General features: G+C 38.6%; 1 protein-coding gene across 1 annotated transcript in view; it reads right to left on the reverse strand.

Moving 5' to 3' along the window:
- LOC104042549 (uncharacterized) overlaps positions 1 to 16,056 on the reverse strand; it is a 164,952-nt gene that overhangs the window by 70,345 nt on the left and 78,551 nt on the right. The window contains exon 14 of the mRNA XM_064441793.1: positions 10,945 to 11,104. Within this exon, the coding sequence (XP_064297863.1) occupies positions 10,945 to 11,104 (160 nt within the window). The remainder of the gene's footprint in view (positions 1 to 10,944; positions 11,105 to 16,056) is intronic.

Raw genomic sequence — 16,056 nt, forward strand, 5'->3', positions numbered from 1 at the left:
AAAAACAATGTAGGTGGGAAGCATGGTGAGAGCATATTTCTGTCCTGACAAACACGCCAGGGTGAAAATTATGACCCCTTTCAGAAAACTCCTGCAAACAGGCCCTAGACAGACCTGTCAGGCATCAGCAGAGAAAATCTAACTCAGCCCCCATTTCTATACAGCTTCAAAGGGTACCTATCTCAAATCTTGTGCCAGAGCTGGAGTTCGTAGCCTACTCTGAGACCACAGTCTTTGGCATACCTACACCAGGAAGGACAAGTGTCTGCTGAATCCTACAAATTACATGCATTCTGCCCACACTTGGCTTTAGCTTAGCCAAAGCTCACCTGTAGGCTCAGGCACAAAGTTTTCTTCACCTTCTGAGCTCAGGTTAAGACAGAAAAGGGGATGGGCTTGAGAACAAGTGCACATCTTTGCTAACCTCTCCATGCAGACACAGAGTGGCAAGACCTCAGCCTTCCCATTGAGTCTCCTAGAACTATTCTTATATACAGCCAGACCTTGTTCAGTGCTTGCTATATTCCTCCAGCCCCATTCAGTGGGCAAGGGGATTTTGCTCTGCTATGTGCAGGTGTCTTCAGTAGCCTCTGCTGTCAGTGTGAGGAATTTTACTTTTAAAGAAGAAAACATCATTTGATCCCACAATATTTCAAGGTCATTACTAGAAAGCAAACTACTTGAGGCTTCAGTTCTGTAACATTGCTCAAGTATTCTCTAATGCACTTACATCTAAAGTAATTCACTCTTTGTTAGCAGCCTTTTGTGGGACAAACAATGGTATTAAACCCATTTCCTCTAAAGGAAGAAATTAAGAGCCTGATCTGCCAAAAAAATGCTTGTAACTACGTACATAATTGGCACATGAACTTCATGCAATTGCATATGCAAGCTCACAACCATATGGTGATTTAGATGTTATATTGGTAGAAGTATTTCAATTACCCCTTACCTGGCTAGATCATGAGCACTTATAGTATCCTGCTCAACCTCAGAGGATGACTGATGCCGACGATGTAAGAAGATGAGATGAGCTCAGTAAATAGAGAAGGCTGAGATTTTAAAAAATCATATCATTGGAAAAAAGAAATCTGTACAACATCAAGGGGGATAGTTCACAAATAATTAAGCAAATATTAGCTTTTAAACAGCTACACCCACCCATAACGGACAACACCACAGTAACTTTTCCATAATGTGAGTTTCTTCTTAAGCCCCATCTGTTAGTAATTAAATTATGTCTATTAATCAACAAGGCTGATATTACGTAGAACATTTTTACTCACTACTGTAACTTTGAATGTTTTTGTTATTCAGGTAAATTGTTGATTCTTTTCACAATCCTGCTAAGTTGTTAGACTTAGAGATGTTGTATGCTCCAATGAGTTACCTGTATTATACACTCCAACAGAACAAATGAGTGCAGTCAAAGGTATTAAAGTAACCTTGTTTACAGCACTACCTGACAACCATATGAGACACCTATTGGTTAATTCTGTTTTGCGCAAAAATGAAGACTCAGCTGATTTTTGTTACAAAGAATAGGAATCACCGTTAAATAAGTGACTGTCCTGGGGGTTTTCAGAACTGCTCACATCATACTTCAGCCTACCAAGGGGAGGAGAGAGTCATTGTATAAATTACTCCTGCAATATTTCATGAGCTAGTAAATTTTCCATGGAAATTATCCAGCTTGATGAAAATGTCTGTATTTCAAACCTCACAAGAGCCTGATTTAGAAGAGAAATAGTGCTCGTTTACTGCAGCTTCATTGAAGACAAAGATGGAGAGAACCTGAAGTGTTGAAATGTTAACATTCCAGGAAAACTAATTATCATATTTTCACTTGCAAACTTCAAACCTGCTGCTAATTAATCTCTGTGGAAAGGCTGTGTATGAATCAAATTATAATGTAAGTCAGATTATATGGGATGAGATGTATAACATGCCCTGCCACTGAGGAGAAATGAAATGGATTTCTTGCACAGAAATGACAGAAAAACCCAAAGAGCTTGCTCTTCATTAGTGCACTGATCTGTACCGGCCAGCTGATGACAGATTCACCCCAATGGAGTACTGCAAACCACCTTGGATTTTCAAAAGTTTGCCTGTGGTCACAAATTATCTAGATGCAAAGAGAAAAAACTATTTGACTGTGCAAACCTTGATGTGGCACTTGCAGAGTTCTGTTGTGAAAACATCTTGAGGGCAATCAAGTGCCATTAGCACATGTCAATGAAGCTTCCCATGAATTACTACAAAAATTACAGTTAAGTGTACTCCTCCTCCATCACTGTCCAACCTCTCTGACAAAACAGTTTGGATATCTGTTGAAGTATTACAGAAATTAACACCTTTCTGCCAGTATAGTAATCAGAAGGGTGTCAGCAGACAATTAATTCGGTCCATCTGCACTAAGACCTTTATATAATTCATGTATTGATTATAGGATTAAAATGATTTGTTACCATTCACTCTGGAAATACTATATTGTGTGTATAACGGGGATAGTAAAGGAGACTTGAATAAATCAGTTCTCATTGAAAAGAGTAACAAAATACATGTTTTCTAAAAACAAGATTGTGTTTACAACCCCCCTGAGCAAATTCCATGGAGTTTGACTAAATCATTTTGTTTTCAATTTATAGTGTTATCATATGAGATATCACATGGCAACCAAAAAAGAAATGCTGTAAATAGCTCGTAGTACTTGCCTCTGCAAAGTTTGCTTTTCTTTTCACCTTTTTTATTCTTTATAACCTATTGTCATGCAACTTTTAGATTTAGAGAGGCTTGCATAGCTCTTTGGTTTTTTAATCTGTTTTTCATCTCTCTTTTTTTTTCCTTCTTCTTTAAGATGGGATACAACATGGAATCAAGTAAGTCCTGTGCAGTGTTACTCTAGTAACACTTAACTTCCAAGGCAGTTTTCATTAGTCTACTTGTTGATTATATCCATTCAACCACTGTTGTAATTCATTACAAGGCTTATTTTTGTCTACATGTATGTTTAAACAGTTCAACTCCTTAGACTTACCCACCCAGGCAAAAGAAGCTTTTCCTTTACCTAGTCTGCAATACCATGTTTTCCACAGCTTGCACATGCACACTTTGTGACGAATTACTAATCAAGTGTTGTGATGCTTAATGGCATGTCTGGGTATGGTCAGCATAGTTGGCTATTCCAGATGCTTCCGAACAGCCACATTTCCCCCCTTTCTTCTGTTCACCCACCACTCCCTGTGGACTAAAAGACTCTAAAAGAACAGCAAGCAAAGTGTTCCGGAACCATCTGGCCAATTTGATCCTACAGAGTTCAGGGCCTCGTCATTTCATACAGAAATAATTTTATTTTAAATCTAAGAGGCGACAGAAAGCTACACTCTTTTCTGACCTTACATTTTGCTCTGTTTTCTCTAACATCCCATTACTGGGCTGAGCCTTCCCTTTGCTCATCTCATGACTTTCAATCTCTATTTAATCTTCAAAAAAATACAGACTCTGCCTTCAATAATTTATTCCAGATGAGAATCTGACCTTATATACACAGATCACGTAGAAGTTCAGTGAGACATGGCCCTATTTCCTCCCTTCTCCTTTGCTTACAGAGACAGATGGAAATTCTGGCCCTAATGAAGTCAGAGCAAGTTTTGCTGTTGACTGCAAAGGGGTCACAGTTTCCCCCCTACAATTTCTGTAGCAGATAGGTAATTATTTCTTATTGCCTAGTGTTGTCGTTTCAACATGCTAAGCCAAATTGTGCTGGACTAGCCGGGTGCTTTACTTGTACTGATTAAAACAATTCTGCATTACCCCAGGTCAACATAGCGATTTATTGATACTGCTGCTTAAAGGATTAAATTCTACATTACTGCTCATTTTTCTGGATATGCTCAAAGTCAGTTTTGCTACTGCTTTCCAGTTTCCTATGTTACTCATACAGTAAACTTCATTTTGATTCTTGGCAGAATCTAAATTGCTGGAGACGCTATTGAGAGCTCCAGTAAGCAAAATTTTTTACAACATGGGTTAATGTTAGGAAAAAGAAACCTGACAGTGAACTCACAAAACGCTGGGTTTCTAAAAGATCACTGAAACTAGTTTAGGGAAAAGAAACCATAAATCAAAATTGTAAGACCATTTCTTCTACTGCAGCTTGAGCGCTCTCAGCCATTTGTTATTTTTTAAAGATACAATACAGAGTACATGAGGTAGAACTTACATATATAAGGTGTAACTCATAGTCAGAAAGAGTTTGCAAACAGAAGAATGGACAAATAAAAAGGAAATTTTCACTTTCTATTCTTTTGCTTTCTCAATGGGTTTTCATTTCTTCATTTGCAGACCATTGATACCTAAATCAGCAATTTGAGAAGAGAATTCTTTCCATTGAACCAAAAGAAACATGATTATATAGCTATTTTTTCCCATCAACTTCTCTTACCTGGCGTTTCTTTCCATTTCTTTCCATTTTCCTTGGCATGTTTATGTCTTCTGCACAAATTCCTGAATGACTTTCCATTCTTTTCTCTTATGACCACCTTGTTCTTTGCTGACTTTTCCTTCAGGACCCCACAATTCTGTACCATGGTATCACCCCTTCCAGCTCATTTCCTCAATCTTTTTTTTTTTTTTAAGCCAAAATACCCCTGCAACTTTTCACCTATTTTTTGAAAATCAAGCTTCCTGAGTGGCAATGGCAAAATTTCAATTTTTGTTCCTGGGAAAAACTCACCCTGCAACTTCAGAGAAATTTACAATGATCAGATCTATTAGATCCACAGAGACAGGCTGGCATTCTTGTTCAAAATTTGGCCTGGTCTCACCATCCATTTCTAGGTGTCATCTTTCTCCAAAAAGAGGAAAGAAATTTCACTCAGAGTAGTGCTAAACCTTCAAACAGAAAATACAACAATTATGATGGCAGTATTTTCTTTAGCCTTTTTTGATCTACAGTGCAGTCTACTTATACAAGGGGAACTGAAGAGCTTGAATCTGGGATTTTGGATCAGGGTAGGGCAGGGTATCCTCCTTTTTCTGTTTCCAATATCAACTGCAAGAAAGGGACGTGCCTACTTCCATTTCTCACTACGCGCCGCACTTTCCACGGCGCAGCGCTGGCTCTCAGAGGACTTCAGTCTTTGCCCTTGGCTTCTCCCTGTCCATCATCCACCTGTCTTTGCAAGCAGCTCCAAAATCCAGCATGGGAGCAAGGCCAGGACCATAAAAAGAGACAAATTATGGTGATCTCAGGTGTGGTACTGCCTGCCTTCAGCAGCCTCCACCTGTGGCCGAGCAGCTTTTGCTGGAGCACAGACTACCTGGAGGCTCTCTAAGACAAGATGAAAAGTTAACCTCCTCGTGCTAAATGGGTTAAGTGACTTGCTGCCTGCCAGCCCTTGTAACGCTGACACGTCCAACATTGGTTTCCTCTCTTGCCACTGCTGATTCCACTAGCAAGGGCAGGATTTTGCCCTCAACTATTCACAAGTAATTAATGCATTATTGAACAGGAATAAATAGATAGCAATTAAATAACAAGTATTAATGACTTATTTATTAACATATTAATAGTTGGCCTGAGAGTAATAAATGCAAATTAGTGTAAAGTGGTACCAAAAATTGTGTCGATAATAGGCCCTGAAGTAATCTTGTGTGTTCAAGATAATTACAAATATATTTTCCTTTCAAAAAACTACTGCCGGGTAATTTTTTATCGTTTGCTATAATATCATTTTAGAATTAGAAAATTAGCCCTGGTCTCATTAAAATAATTTTGCAGTGCATCAGGCTTTGTTTCAAGTGTAGGTTTCACATTATCTTCTTGCCTATAGAGCTTGCATTTTTTTCAGAAACCTTCTCTATGTGCAAACCTTCTGGGCCTATGCTTGGTGTACTAATGGTGTTGTTTCAGCTTACTGCTTGTACAACTTTTCTCATCATTAGTATTGTTATGTAAAAAGTCCCACTGCAACCAGTGGTGGTACCTTGAGGGCTAAATGCAGTAAAAATCACTGAGGACCAGATTTTTTCCTTTTTACTCCTGCTGACAGCAATTCACCTGATAAATGGTTCAGAGGCTTTAAATATGAGCACAGTGATGCGCTGGGCACTGCACACCTAAAAACTGATCCAGCCACAACACACCGCATTCAGAAAACAAACCCTGGTCAGAACCAGTTTTACTAGATATACTTTCCTCTTTTTTTTTTTTTTTTAAGACTATTATCTGTTCAGGCAAAAGAAAACCCCACTTGATATTTTGGCTCAGAACTGTCACTTAACTTTGGGAAACTGATTACTTTGTGAAGACAGAAAGTCATTGTCACTTTTATCACATCTACCAAAAAAAAAAAAAAAGGGCTGGCCAAAATCCAGAGTCCTGACCTCACCACTGATCTGTTGTTATCAATGGCAAGTTAATGTATTCCTGTCTGCCACTGGTCCTCATATTCCTGATTCTGGAATTTTACATACATTTAACATGTGCCCGTCTCTAATAAAAGATCAGTAAATATTCAGCTCTGCCTCCATATTTATAACAGGTTGAGGAATGAGGTCCATGCTTCCCCGTAGCAGAAGGTGCCCAGAACACTGTTCCTGCAAATATTTGTTTTTACAAATATTTGTCTGCCTCTATATGTGGCATTTTTACTTCTTTTCAGCTTTCCTCATTAAAGGCATTGTAAATCACATTTTCCAAAATAATCATGTGCATTTCTGTATGGTAGGGGGCTTTAGTGGCTCTCTCCCTACAGTGCCTTCCAAAACGCTACGTAAAAGTGATTGTGGCCGTGTAATTCGTGTACCTGGAAATATAATTCGTTTTGTTGCTAATGAAGGTCCTACGGCACAAATTTATTAAAGGTATACTTTTCCATGGGATAATAATTGGGTCGATAATATTAAACTCATAGGCTCATTATTTAATTGCAAGGGCAGATTATGAATACAGCTTCTAAAATGTATTTTAATGAAAAACACTACATCCTGACCTAATCATATCAACCTTATGCTATCTAATTAAGGATGCAAAAAATCATTAGAGTTGCAAAATATTAGTTCCAGCTTCATCAGGCTGCTAGCTGCCCCTTCATGAATATATATATTTTTTTACTCTATGATAAATACTTAATGAGGTAAAAATGACAAAATTTGCATGTAGGCAAATTAGTTTAATAGAGTGATGTCTTCCTGATCTATAGAAAGTGACCTTTTTCCTATCAAAAGAATGACTGAAAATACTTTGAAATGATGGCATGGATGTCATTCCACAAATGACAGATCGCTTCTCTGAACAATATAAAAATTATAAAATGCAATAACCTTAAATTCTCATCATACTGTAAATGTGTCCTCTGCTGCTGCATTTATCAATTTAATAAAAGGAAATTAAGCATATTATAAAATACCCATTTATGGGGCAATTTTTAATCCAGGGAATAAAAATGAGAAGCACATGGTTAATAGCAAGAAAATATTGCAAAAACGTAGACCTATTTTTTCCAGAAGGTTTGACTGACTATTTACTTGAATGACCTCCATTTAAAATATATTTTTAATATGGAGTGATGTAAGATATGGCTGTCTCATGCTTCCCTTTATAAAAATTGCTCACAGTTAATTTGGTATCTTATTTAAAAATTAACACATTAATAATGCACGCAATAAGGCCTAGTGATGTGTCTTCCATACTGATTACTTTGTACAATTAGACATACAAAAAGAAAGGGACAAGATAAATACCTTATGCAAATTCGTGGCAGGAAAAGGGTCTTTCAGTATCTGCAACGCCTAGGAGCACAAAAGACCTGAAAAACATAGTTCCTAGTCTTGCAGGGAGATGCTCCATGTGGAGAACATATTTCTGGAATGGAGCAAGTTTTCATTACAAAACCGGATTTGCCAAAGAGCTAATGAAATTTGGTTCGGTGGTTCTTTTTTCCATTAAAATAATATAAACAAGAAATTGGAGCAGAAGGGGAAGATTTCAGGTTTCTGAAGAACACTGGTTATATTTTCACAGTATTCATGTTTCGTACAGATAGCTTGGGAGTTTTGGACAGTAGTCTCCGCTTACAAGTTTTCCTCATTGTGAGGCAGATCCTGTGCCCAGGGAAATAAATTACAGAGATCCAGCTAATGCCAGGGATGCAAATTCCTGCACACTTTCTGCATTATTCCTATCTCCTTGTATCGTATAGTCTGTACCAGTATGTTCCACAGAGAACAGGAATGCTTAACACTGTCACAGCCTGGCATTTGAATAGGGCCGATATAAAGGAAAAGGCACAAAATTCATGCAGACTTAGACAGAATAGGAACCAGAAACTCAGGGACTTAGGGTAAAGGCAAAAGTGTGCGTCACTCTGTTTTGTCAAATGAGGTACACAGTGCTCCCTAGGCAGCACAGGGGAGTCCTCCCTCTACTCTGAGTGGGCCCTCCCTCCTGCTGGATCTGTCTGAGGCTGGGTCCATTTTAAAGGATCTCAGAGTAAGATCAGGTACTCACATTTCAATATGGCTTTTCATACATGCCAAGCTGCATATTGGGAGCAAAATTAGGCACTTACATATGTCTATAGGTATGGGCCATGTTGTTCAATGTTCTGTCCTCTGAACTATGCCTTATTATAGCAGTGGATATGCCCCTCTACTCCACTCTCGTGAGACCCCTCCTGGAGTACTGCATCCAGCTCTGGAGCCCTCAGCACGAGAACAACATGGACCTGTTGGATCAGCTCCAGTGGACGGCCGCAAAAATGGTCAGAGGGATGGAACACCTCTCCTATGAAGAAGCACTGAGAGATTTTGGGTAGTTCAGCCTGGAGAAGAGAAGGCTCTAAGGAGACCTTACTGCAGCTTTTCAGTACTTAAAGGGGGCTTATAAGATGGGGACAAACTCCTTAGCAAGGCCTGTTGCAATAGGACAAGAGTTAATGGTTTTAAACTAAAAGAGCATAGATTTAGGCTAGATAGAAGGAAGAAATTTCTTACACTGAGGGTGGTGAAACACTGGCACAGGTTGCCCAGAGAGGCGGTAGATGCCCCATGCCTGGAAACATTCAAGGTGAGTTTGGATGGGGCTCTGAGCAACCCAATCTAGTTAAAGATGTCCCTGCTCACTGCAGGGGGGTTGGACTAGATGACCTGTAAAGATTTATTCCATTCAGGGGCAGACTATTTGTATACAAAGAAGTAGTCATTCCTTCTATTCTTTTCCATTCATCTTTACCCCCCATCCTCTCCTTCCCGACCTCCCCCTTTTTTTAATTCTCCCTCTGCTCATCCAGCCCTTTCTGTACTGCTGCAAGAAATTATATACTGGTAATATCATTAGAAATGTATTCGGCACTTGAAACAGAAAAGCAGTTGTTTGCAGTTGCCTTATCCACCACTTTTTCCATATGACATTGGTAGTCCTGGCATGTAAAATGATTCAATTATATTCTTTGTTTGACCTTACTTAACCTGTAACAAAGGTAATAGAAACCAATCATCAGTGGCTATGTTTTGACTTACTGTAGAAAGGTTTTAAGTTAAAAAAGAAGGATGATTTTGCTTACTGGGGTAAAGCAAATAAGTGCTATCTCTATAAAAAGTAGGAATATCTGAGGCAGGTGGCTGTGGTAGCACATTCAGTCACTCATACCTTTTCCCTCCCCTCTGTTGAAATGCAGAGCAGTGCCTTGTGCTTTCCCACAAAAATTAAGCTTACTATCTGTTTTTTTCATTCAGTTGGTGCATTCACCTTTTTTTTCTCCTTTCAGGGTCCAAACTGTCAGCACAAAAAAAGTGGAAAAAAATTACAGCTGTGCCAGACGTTTATAGCAGTGACAACTGAGGGTATATATTTAGCTGATCTTTCAGAGGTAGCTATAGAGACTTGAAAACCTGCAGACCCTGATCTGAAATCACTTGTTCCAGTGGGTTAGAAAAGAAAAGAACACAAACAACTCATACGTACTTAAGAGGACTAATTTCCTTCCTACCTGGAATCTGCTAATTTTTACACTGAAGCAGGAGAGTTACTGAACAAGGTGTTGTGCACAGAGACACTCACAGATGTATAAATCCAATCGATGAGCACTTTAGTAATTGTCCAAGAGCTGTTTTATAAGATAGTCCTATAGGAATTAATAATGGTGATGCAAAGCTAGAAAGCAAGGAAGAAAATATCCCTCACAGAAGGAAAGCAATGACCCTCACAGACTACCGACCCTGTTACTTCTGCTATTTTCAATTCTCTGAAAGCAGTTATGACCAGATGGCATCCCCAACACCGGACACTGCAAACACAGATATATCTCCTGCACATCATGGCTTAAAGTCTGTATATGGGACTAGAGCCTAGTGACTTAATAGAGGAATTATTTTGATAGGCAAAGTAAAGCAGACCAACTTCAGACCTCTCCTACCTCCCCCTGTACATTTCCAACTCAGCCTACTCCTCTGGGCGATCCTAGAAGGAAAGGGCCAGGAAGGAAAGCATGGCTATGACATCTGAGTCACCAAACTCACACTCTCTCCTCAGGGCACCCCCATCCATGCCTTTGCAGGGAGCAAATTTGACTTGTCCATGGAGCTCCCCAGTTTGCTGAGCTGGCTGAGAAATTATCTGGGATCATACTGATATTTAAACAAGTAGCAAACCTCTACAACCCAGTCAAGAATCACCAGATGCCATAGATAATTTTTTACATCAGTGATGCTGCTAAGCCTTTGGATACAAAGCAGATTGTAACCCTCAAGATGTCCAAGCAATACACATACAACCTTCTCACAAAATTCTCCTGAACGTGCTTCTTAGCTTCTCCATTCAAAGAAGCACCCTAAGAATAATTTTCTTGTATATCTAGGTCTTTTAGGTAATACTCAGAAACACAAGGCATTAATTTGGGCCAGTATGTCACAGGCTCTTTTTGAAGACTATTCACTGCTCACCATACGTCTTTCACCGTTGATTCCTCTCCACTGCTCAGCCCTCTTCATAATGTAGCTCAGCTCCTGATTGGAAATCTCTAAATCCAATGGAACAAAGAATGCGCCTTCCTCACCATAGATGCGTTGAAATACATCCAAGAGCCATCCTTCGCTATGTAGCCTAAGGATAGATATGACACATTTGGTTCTTCTTTGAAAGTACTCTTGATGCAAAAAAGAAAAAGGAGTCTTTTACCCTTTTGTAGACTTCTAAAGCCTGGCTTTCCCTTCATGACTATCCCATGAGTAAGAACCTTCTTTCCCACAAGTTCTTTAACATACAACCCTCTCCAACCCTCTGGAGACTTTACAACACTTGAATCAAATCACATGAACTTAAGCAGCAATTTCTTTTAATTATTTCAAGATATTGACTTCCCAAAAAGATCCTGATCTTCCCTTCCTTCAGAAATGTCCAATGTCTGTCCTTAGCTTTCTGTTGGGTAAGTAATTCCAGTGCTTACATGGACTACCTCAGTTAGGCATGAATGGAAGTCCTTCTGTGCCAGGGTTCAATAAACCACATCATATAGAAAGGAACTACTCACCATTTTTTTCAACCCCAAGCCTGAAGTCTATACAATCTAAACTTCTCTTGATGTTAGAAAAGTTCATTTCATTTGTTGGCTTTGTTTTTCTATGACATTTCTGTGCTGTGGTAGGGAATTGAATAAGCACTACACAGTAAAATTCTCTACCACAAGAAAGGCTTGTTGTGTGGTATTTCTTAATGTAGGTGAAACCAAGAAATATTGTGAGGTTTTTGGAAAAGCCTAGTGTCACATTTTTAGCCTTAGATGAACTTTAAAACTTCAAAACATTGCTGTTTAATTCAAAAGGAACCTCTTCAAGTTCATCTCTCTCTCATTCTACTTTTATTCCAAAACCAGGGGTTCAAAAAATAAAGATAAAAAAATCTGGAATCTTAATCACGGATATTGAACTGAGGTCTTTCCTTTTGTATACTCTTCCAAGCTAATATTTTATTACAATTCAGCCATTGCTTGGTGCCAATCTCAGCTTTTCCATCCCTCACAGAGACTGGCTGGGTAGTCAAGAGAAGCACAGGGATTGCTGCTTGGCACTGCAACCAACAAAATGCTCAGTCTTCTGTGGGGCTGTACAGGTCCTTCACTTTTTGGCAGGTGGGAGAGAGATCACAGGCACAATTCCTCTGAACTCTCATCCTTCTCATGCAGAGCAGCACTAGACACAACTCTTGTGGCTGATCCTTTTTCTCGGATCTTGTATTGGCATTATGTGCTAACCAATGTGTGTGTGGGTGGAAGGCAGCGGACTGTTGAAGTAAATCAGAATGAAGCTGACATTTACACCAGCTCTATATCTCACCTTACAGTGCACCCAGTAATTGCAGAGAAACACACTTCATAAGCTACTTGGTACAATTTTGCCCTCAACTGAGATTTAGTGAGGAACAGAAATAAGGAGATGCACCAACAGACAGTTTTTCAACTTGATCTCAGGAGGAGCTTTAGCTCTCTCTTCAAAGGGGAGTATGTATCTTAGGGTCATGCTCTATATCCAAGAGCTTCTGTGGTGGAGTAGCTATTCTGATACTGAAATCTTGCAGTCTGGCTCAACATCAGATTAGGGAGTTATATCTCCTTTGCTGCAAATGCACTCTCTGTACTTTTTTCCCCACCCTTCTTTTTTGAAACATTCCTTTTTGAAGCTGCAGTCCTAAATTTGCTGTAGTTTCCAAGATGTCATTTTGGGATTCTTTTATAAAAAGAGGAGAGCAGCTGGAAGACAACCTAACTGAGAAGTAGGTAATCCTGGGAATACAAAAAAAACCTGGCTACCAAGAAATAATAGAAAAAGCTCTAAAGTGTGAAATGCAAATCAGTGCTACGGCAGAGTAGGATACTAAAGTACCTTAAAACATGCTACAGAAAATATTTTTTTAAAAATCACTAAAACCCTTCCATGGAGTAATTTTCCAAATTCCACAGCGTCTTCAAAGAAAATTTGTCTCTTAATCCCTGGATCTACATTAGATGTTCTTTCAACACAATAGATACATTTTTGCAAACACTGACTCATAACTTCGAATTTTCTTGTGCTTAGTTGAAAAACTACCAGTCAAGCTGGTGGGCTTTCTGACCTTCTGCTCATCTTGAAACAATAATATTTTATGGTGTTTGTCTTTGAAATTCCAGGTCAGCAATTTAAATGACTTGCCACTTATCTTGTTAAACAAGAAAAGTCCTTGCCATTTATTTAAGCTCACTTAATGTAACATTCTTATTTCAAATGAAGCAAAATTTAATGCGGTTAAATTACTGTCTATTTGCTGCCATAAACATTTTCTATATGAAGATTTTAAGCACATGGTTATAAACAATATAATTAACTTTGAATTAATTAAGAATCATGAAACCTCACTTCCAGCTTTGTTCCTTTTGCCCAAAAGGACTCAGCCTCCTCCTGTTACCTGCTTTAATTTCTTTTCTTTGGCACAAAAACTAATAAAACACTACTTATTGTATCTTAATATGGCTTCTTATAAATACGACAGTAATGGTTTCTATTGCTAATGCAATAAGCAGAAAGACAAAATTCTGATGTTATTTTGTAGAGATATGAGACCCAGTATAATACCTTGCAAGGTCATTTATTTATCAGCAAGAACAGAAAACACTGAAATGATTTGCTATCCAGAGTCAGATCAAAAACTGGACTTCTCAAAAATTTACACAAACCAAAAATTGAAGAGTAGAGTGGTTTGAAACAGTTTATTACCTCTTTGCTTGAGCCTTTCTCATCCTTTTTTTGGAAACAACAGTAAAAAACATACAAAAATAAATTTGCCGTTAACAGAGAAACTTTTAGATTTTGGAAGGTTTTCCCCAAAAAATATTTCAATACCAGGAAATTTAGACTCTTTCCAGCAGACACTTTTAGTTGAGATGGGTCTGCATTTTCTCACAGTGCAGAAAACATTTCACCAGCAAATTTCTGACTGTTTCTAATGTCTAGTGGAATTAAAATGAAGGAATTGCAACGAGTGCCACTTCATTTTTCCAAAAAGTAACTAGAATATTTCTCCATGCTAGATATACTACAGACTCCCAAGACACCCAAGGGGAGCCAGATTTAGTGAGGTTTGTTGGTTTATAAAGACACAAATAGATGCCTACTGCTGTTTATCCCCTGCCCATGATTTCATTAGCTTCCTGGTTGTTCACCAGTGTTGCCATGACGCTTTCTAGCTGTGGCACAAACAGACTCTTCCCCTACTTGCTTTGGTGGTCTGGTGGGTTCACTGTTCTTATCCCTTTCTTATACTCTGCTGAACACTTCTGTTAAGTGGCAAAATACTGAGTAATTCTAACCAATGGCACCAACTCCACCATCCAACAGCCAGTCTTCCCTGTGGTCTGGTGTCTCAGGGCACAGAAGATATCCCTCAATATTTATATCGGTTTACCTTACAAGAGAAAAATGTGGTGGATTCCTATGTAAAAAAATATCTGTTTTCTGAGTTGAGCAACATTACATTTGAGTATCTTTAAGATACACCACCTGAGAAATATTCACACAAAGGGATACTACTGCCTTGGCTATAATGCTATTTTCTCATGAAAACAAATGCTGTTATATCAATATTCGGAAACAATGTTATAAATTGTTAAGATGCTTTCCTTAAAAACATTTTAAAAGGTTTTAATGCTATCATTAGTGGACTGACAGTGTGCTACTCAAGAGTCCTAGCCAGGTCCAAGGTTCCCATTGTGTTGGGCTGTGGGCATACAAGGAATAGAAAGGTGATCCAATTTCAGAAGCTTATAGTATAACTTTACTATGCACAAACTCCACTATTCAAACTGTTTCTTTTTGTTGTCAAGCAAAGAACTTTAAAGACCTTATGCACTGTAACAGATTTTGTTATCTTCCCTTTGCTTTTGTATTTTGCTATGAATCATTTTAAAAATGTGTCGTACTAAGACAACTTTTTTCCCCCAGTCACATTCTCCCCCCACCCCTTTATTGGAAAACATTATGGGAAAATTGATCCAGAAGGAGAGGAACCTTTGATGATCTTGCACCTGTTCCCTAGACAATGAAGATGTTGGTAATATTCTCATAAAAACCTGCCTTACTAATGTTTTAATTTAAATTAATTTTCCTGTGTAATAAACGACAGCAGCTAAAACTTATGAAGCTATTCAAAACTATTAAGTCAATGATTAAGAAGGCATTAACATCTCAAAAACTAATTAACTAGACTACCAGTACATTGGAGTTGTGTACAGCTTCCAGGAATACAGGAGCTTTAAAATACTTTGAAGAAATTTAAATTGTCATTTATCTTTTCTGCCTGCTGCAACAGAGTTTGTGGAAAGGAGACCAAGGGATGATTCTGTCAGATGGAGGGCATATGCTGAGCTTTTCTCTTCTTTCGCCTGCCTGCATCTTGCCTTTGAGTACGGCTTTTTATTGATGCTTGCCATTGCTCAATGTTCATCACTGAGTGAATGGAGGGCCAGTACAAAATTCATGCTGCATCATAGATGAGTCACTCAGAAAAAAGGAAATATACTTTTTCATTCAATATATTGGACAACTTATCTCATTCATTTTCAGTGTCCCACACCTGTCCCTATTGACTGTACAGCTAATGGTGCTCACTAGAAAGGTGGCAAGAAAGGTAGTTGGTCAAATTTCATGATGGACTGAATATTGATAATGGGCTAAAGGCATGGAAAAATTATTTGGATTAAGTCATGTCATGCACATCAAGTCAAAAATCCTGTATCATCAAAAGACTGTGGGGGCCACTGCAGATTCAGAAAGAGATCACACCATATGCAACTTCCTGAAATTTTTCTTATTTCTCCCAAAAAAGCTGCTTGGAAGACTAAAGACAACATCTTGCAAAGTACCTAAATAAAAGGTACACAAAATTTAGAGCTTAAACCCTTGACACAGACACGACTGTCTGAAGCCAAAGGAACAGAGGCTTCTAGACTCTATGAAAAAACATTATATCAGTTGTGTTCCTGTTGAGGAAATAAGTGGCTCACTCACTCTCTGACACACTGTGCCCGC

This window comes from Phalacrocorax carbo, chromosome 2, assembly GCF_963921805.1.
Source record: "Phalacrocorax carbo chromosome 2, bPhaCar2.1, whole genome shotgun sequence".
Lineage (NCBI taxonomy): Eukaryota > Metazoa > Chordata > Aves > Suliformes > Phalacrocoracidae > Phalacrocorax > Phalacrocorax carbo.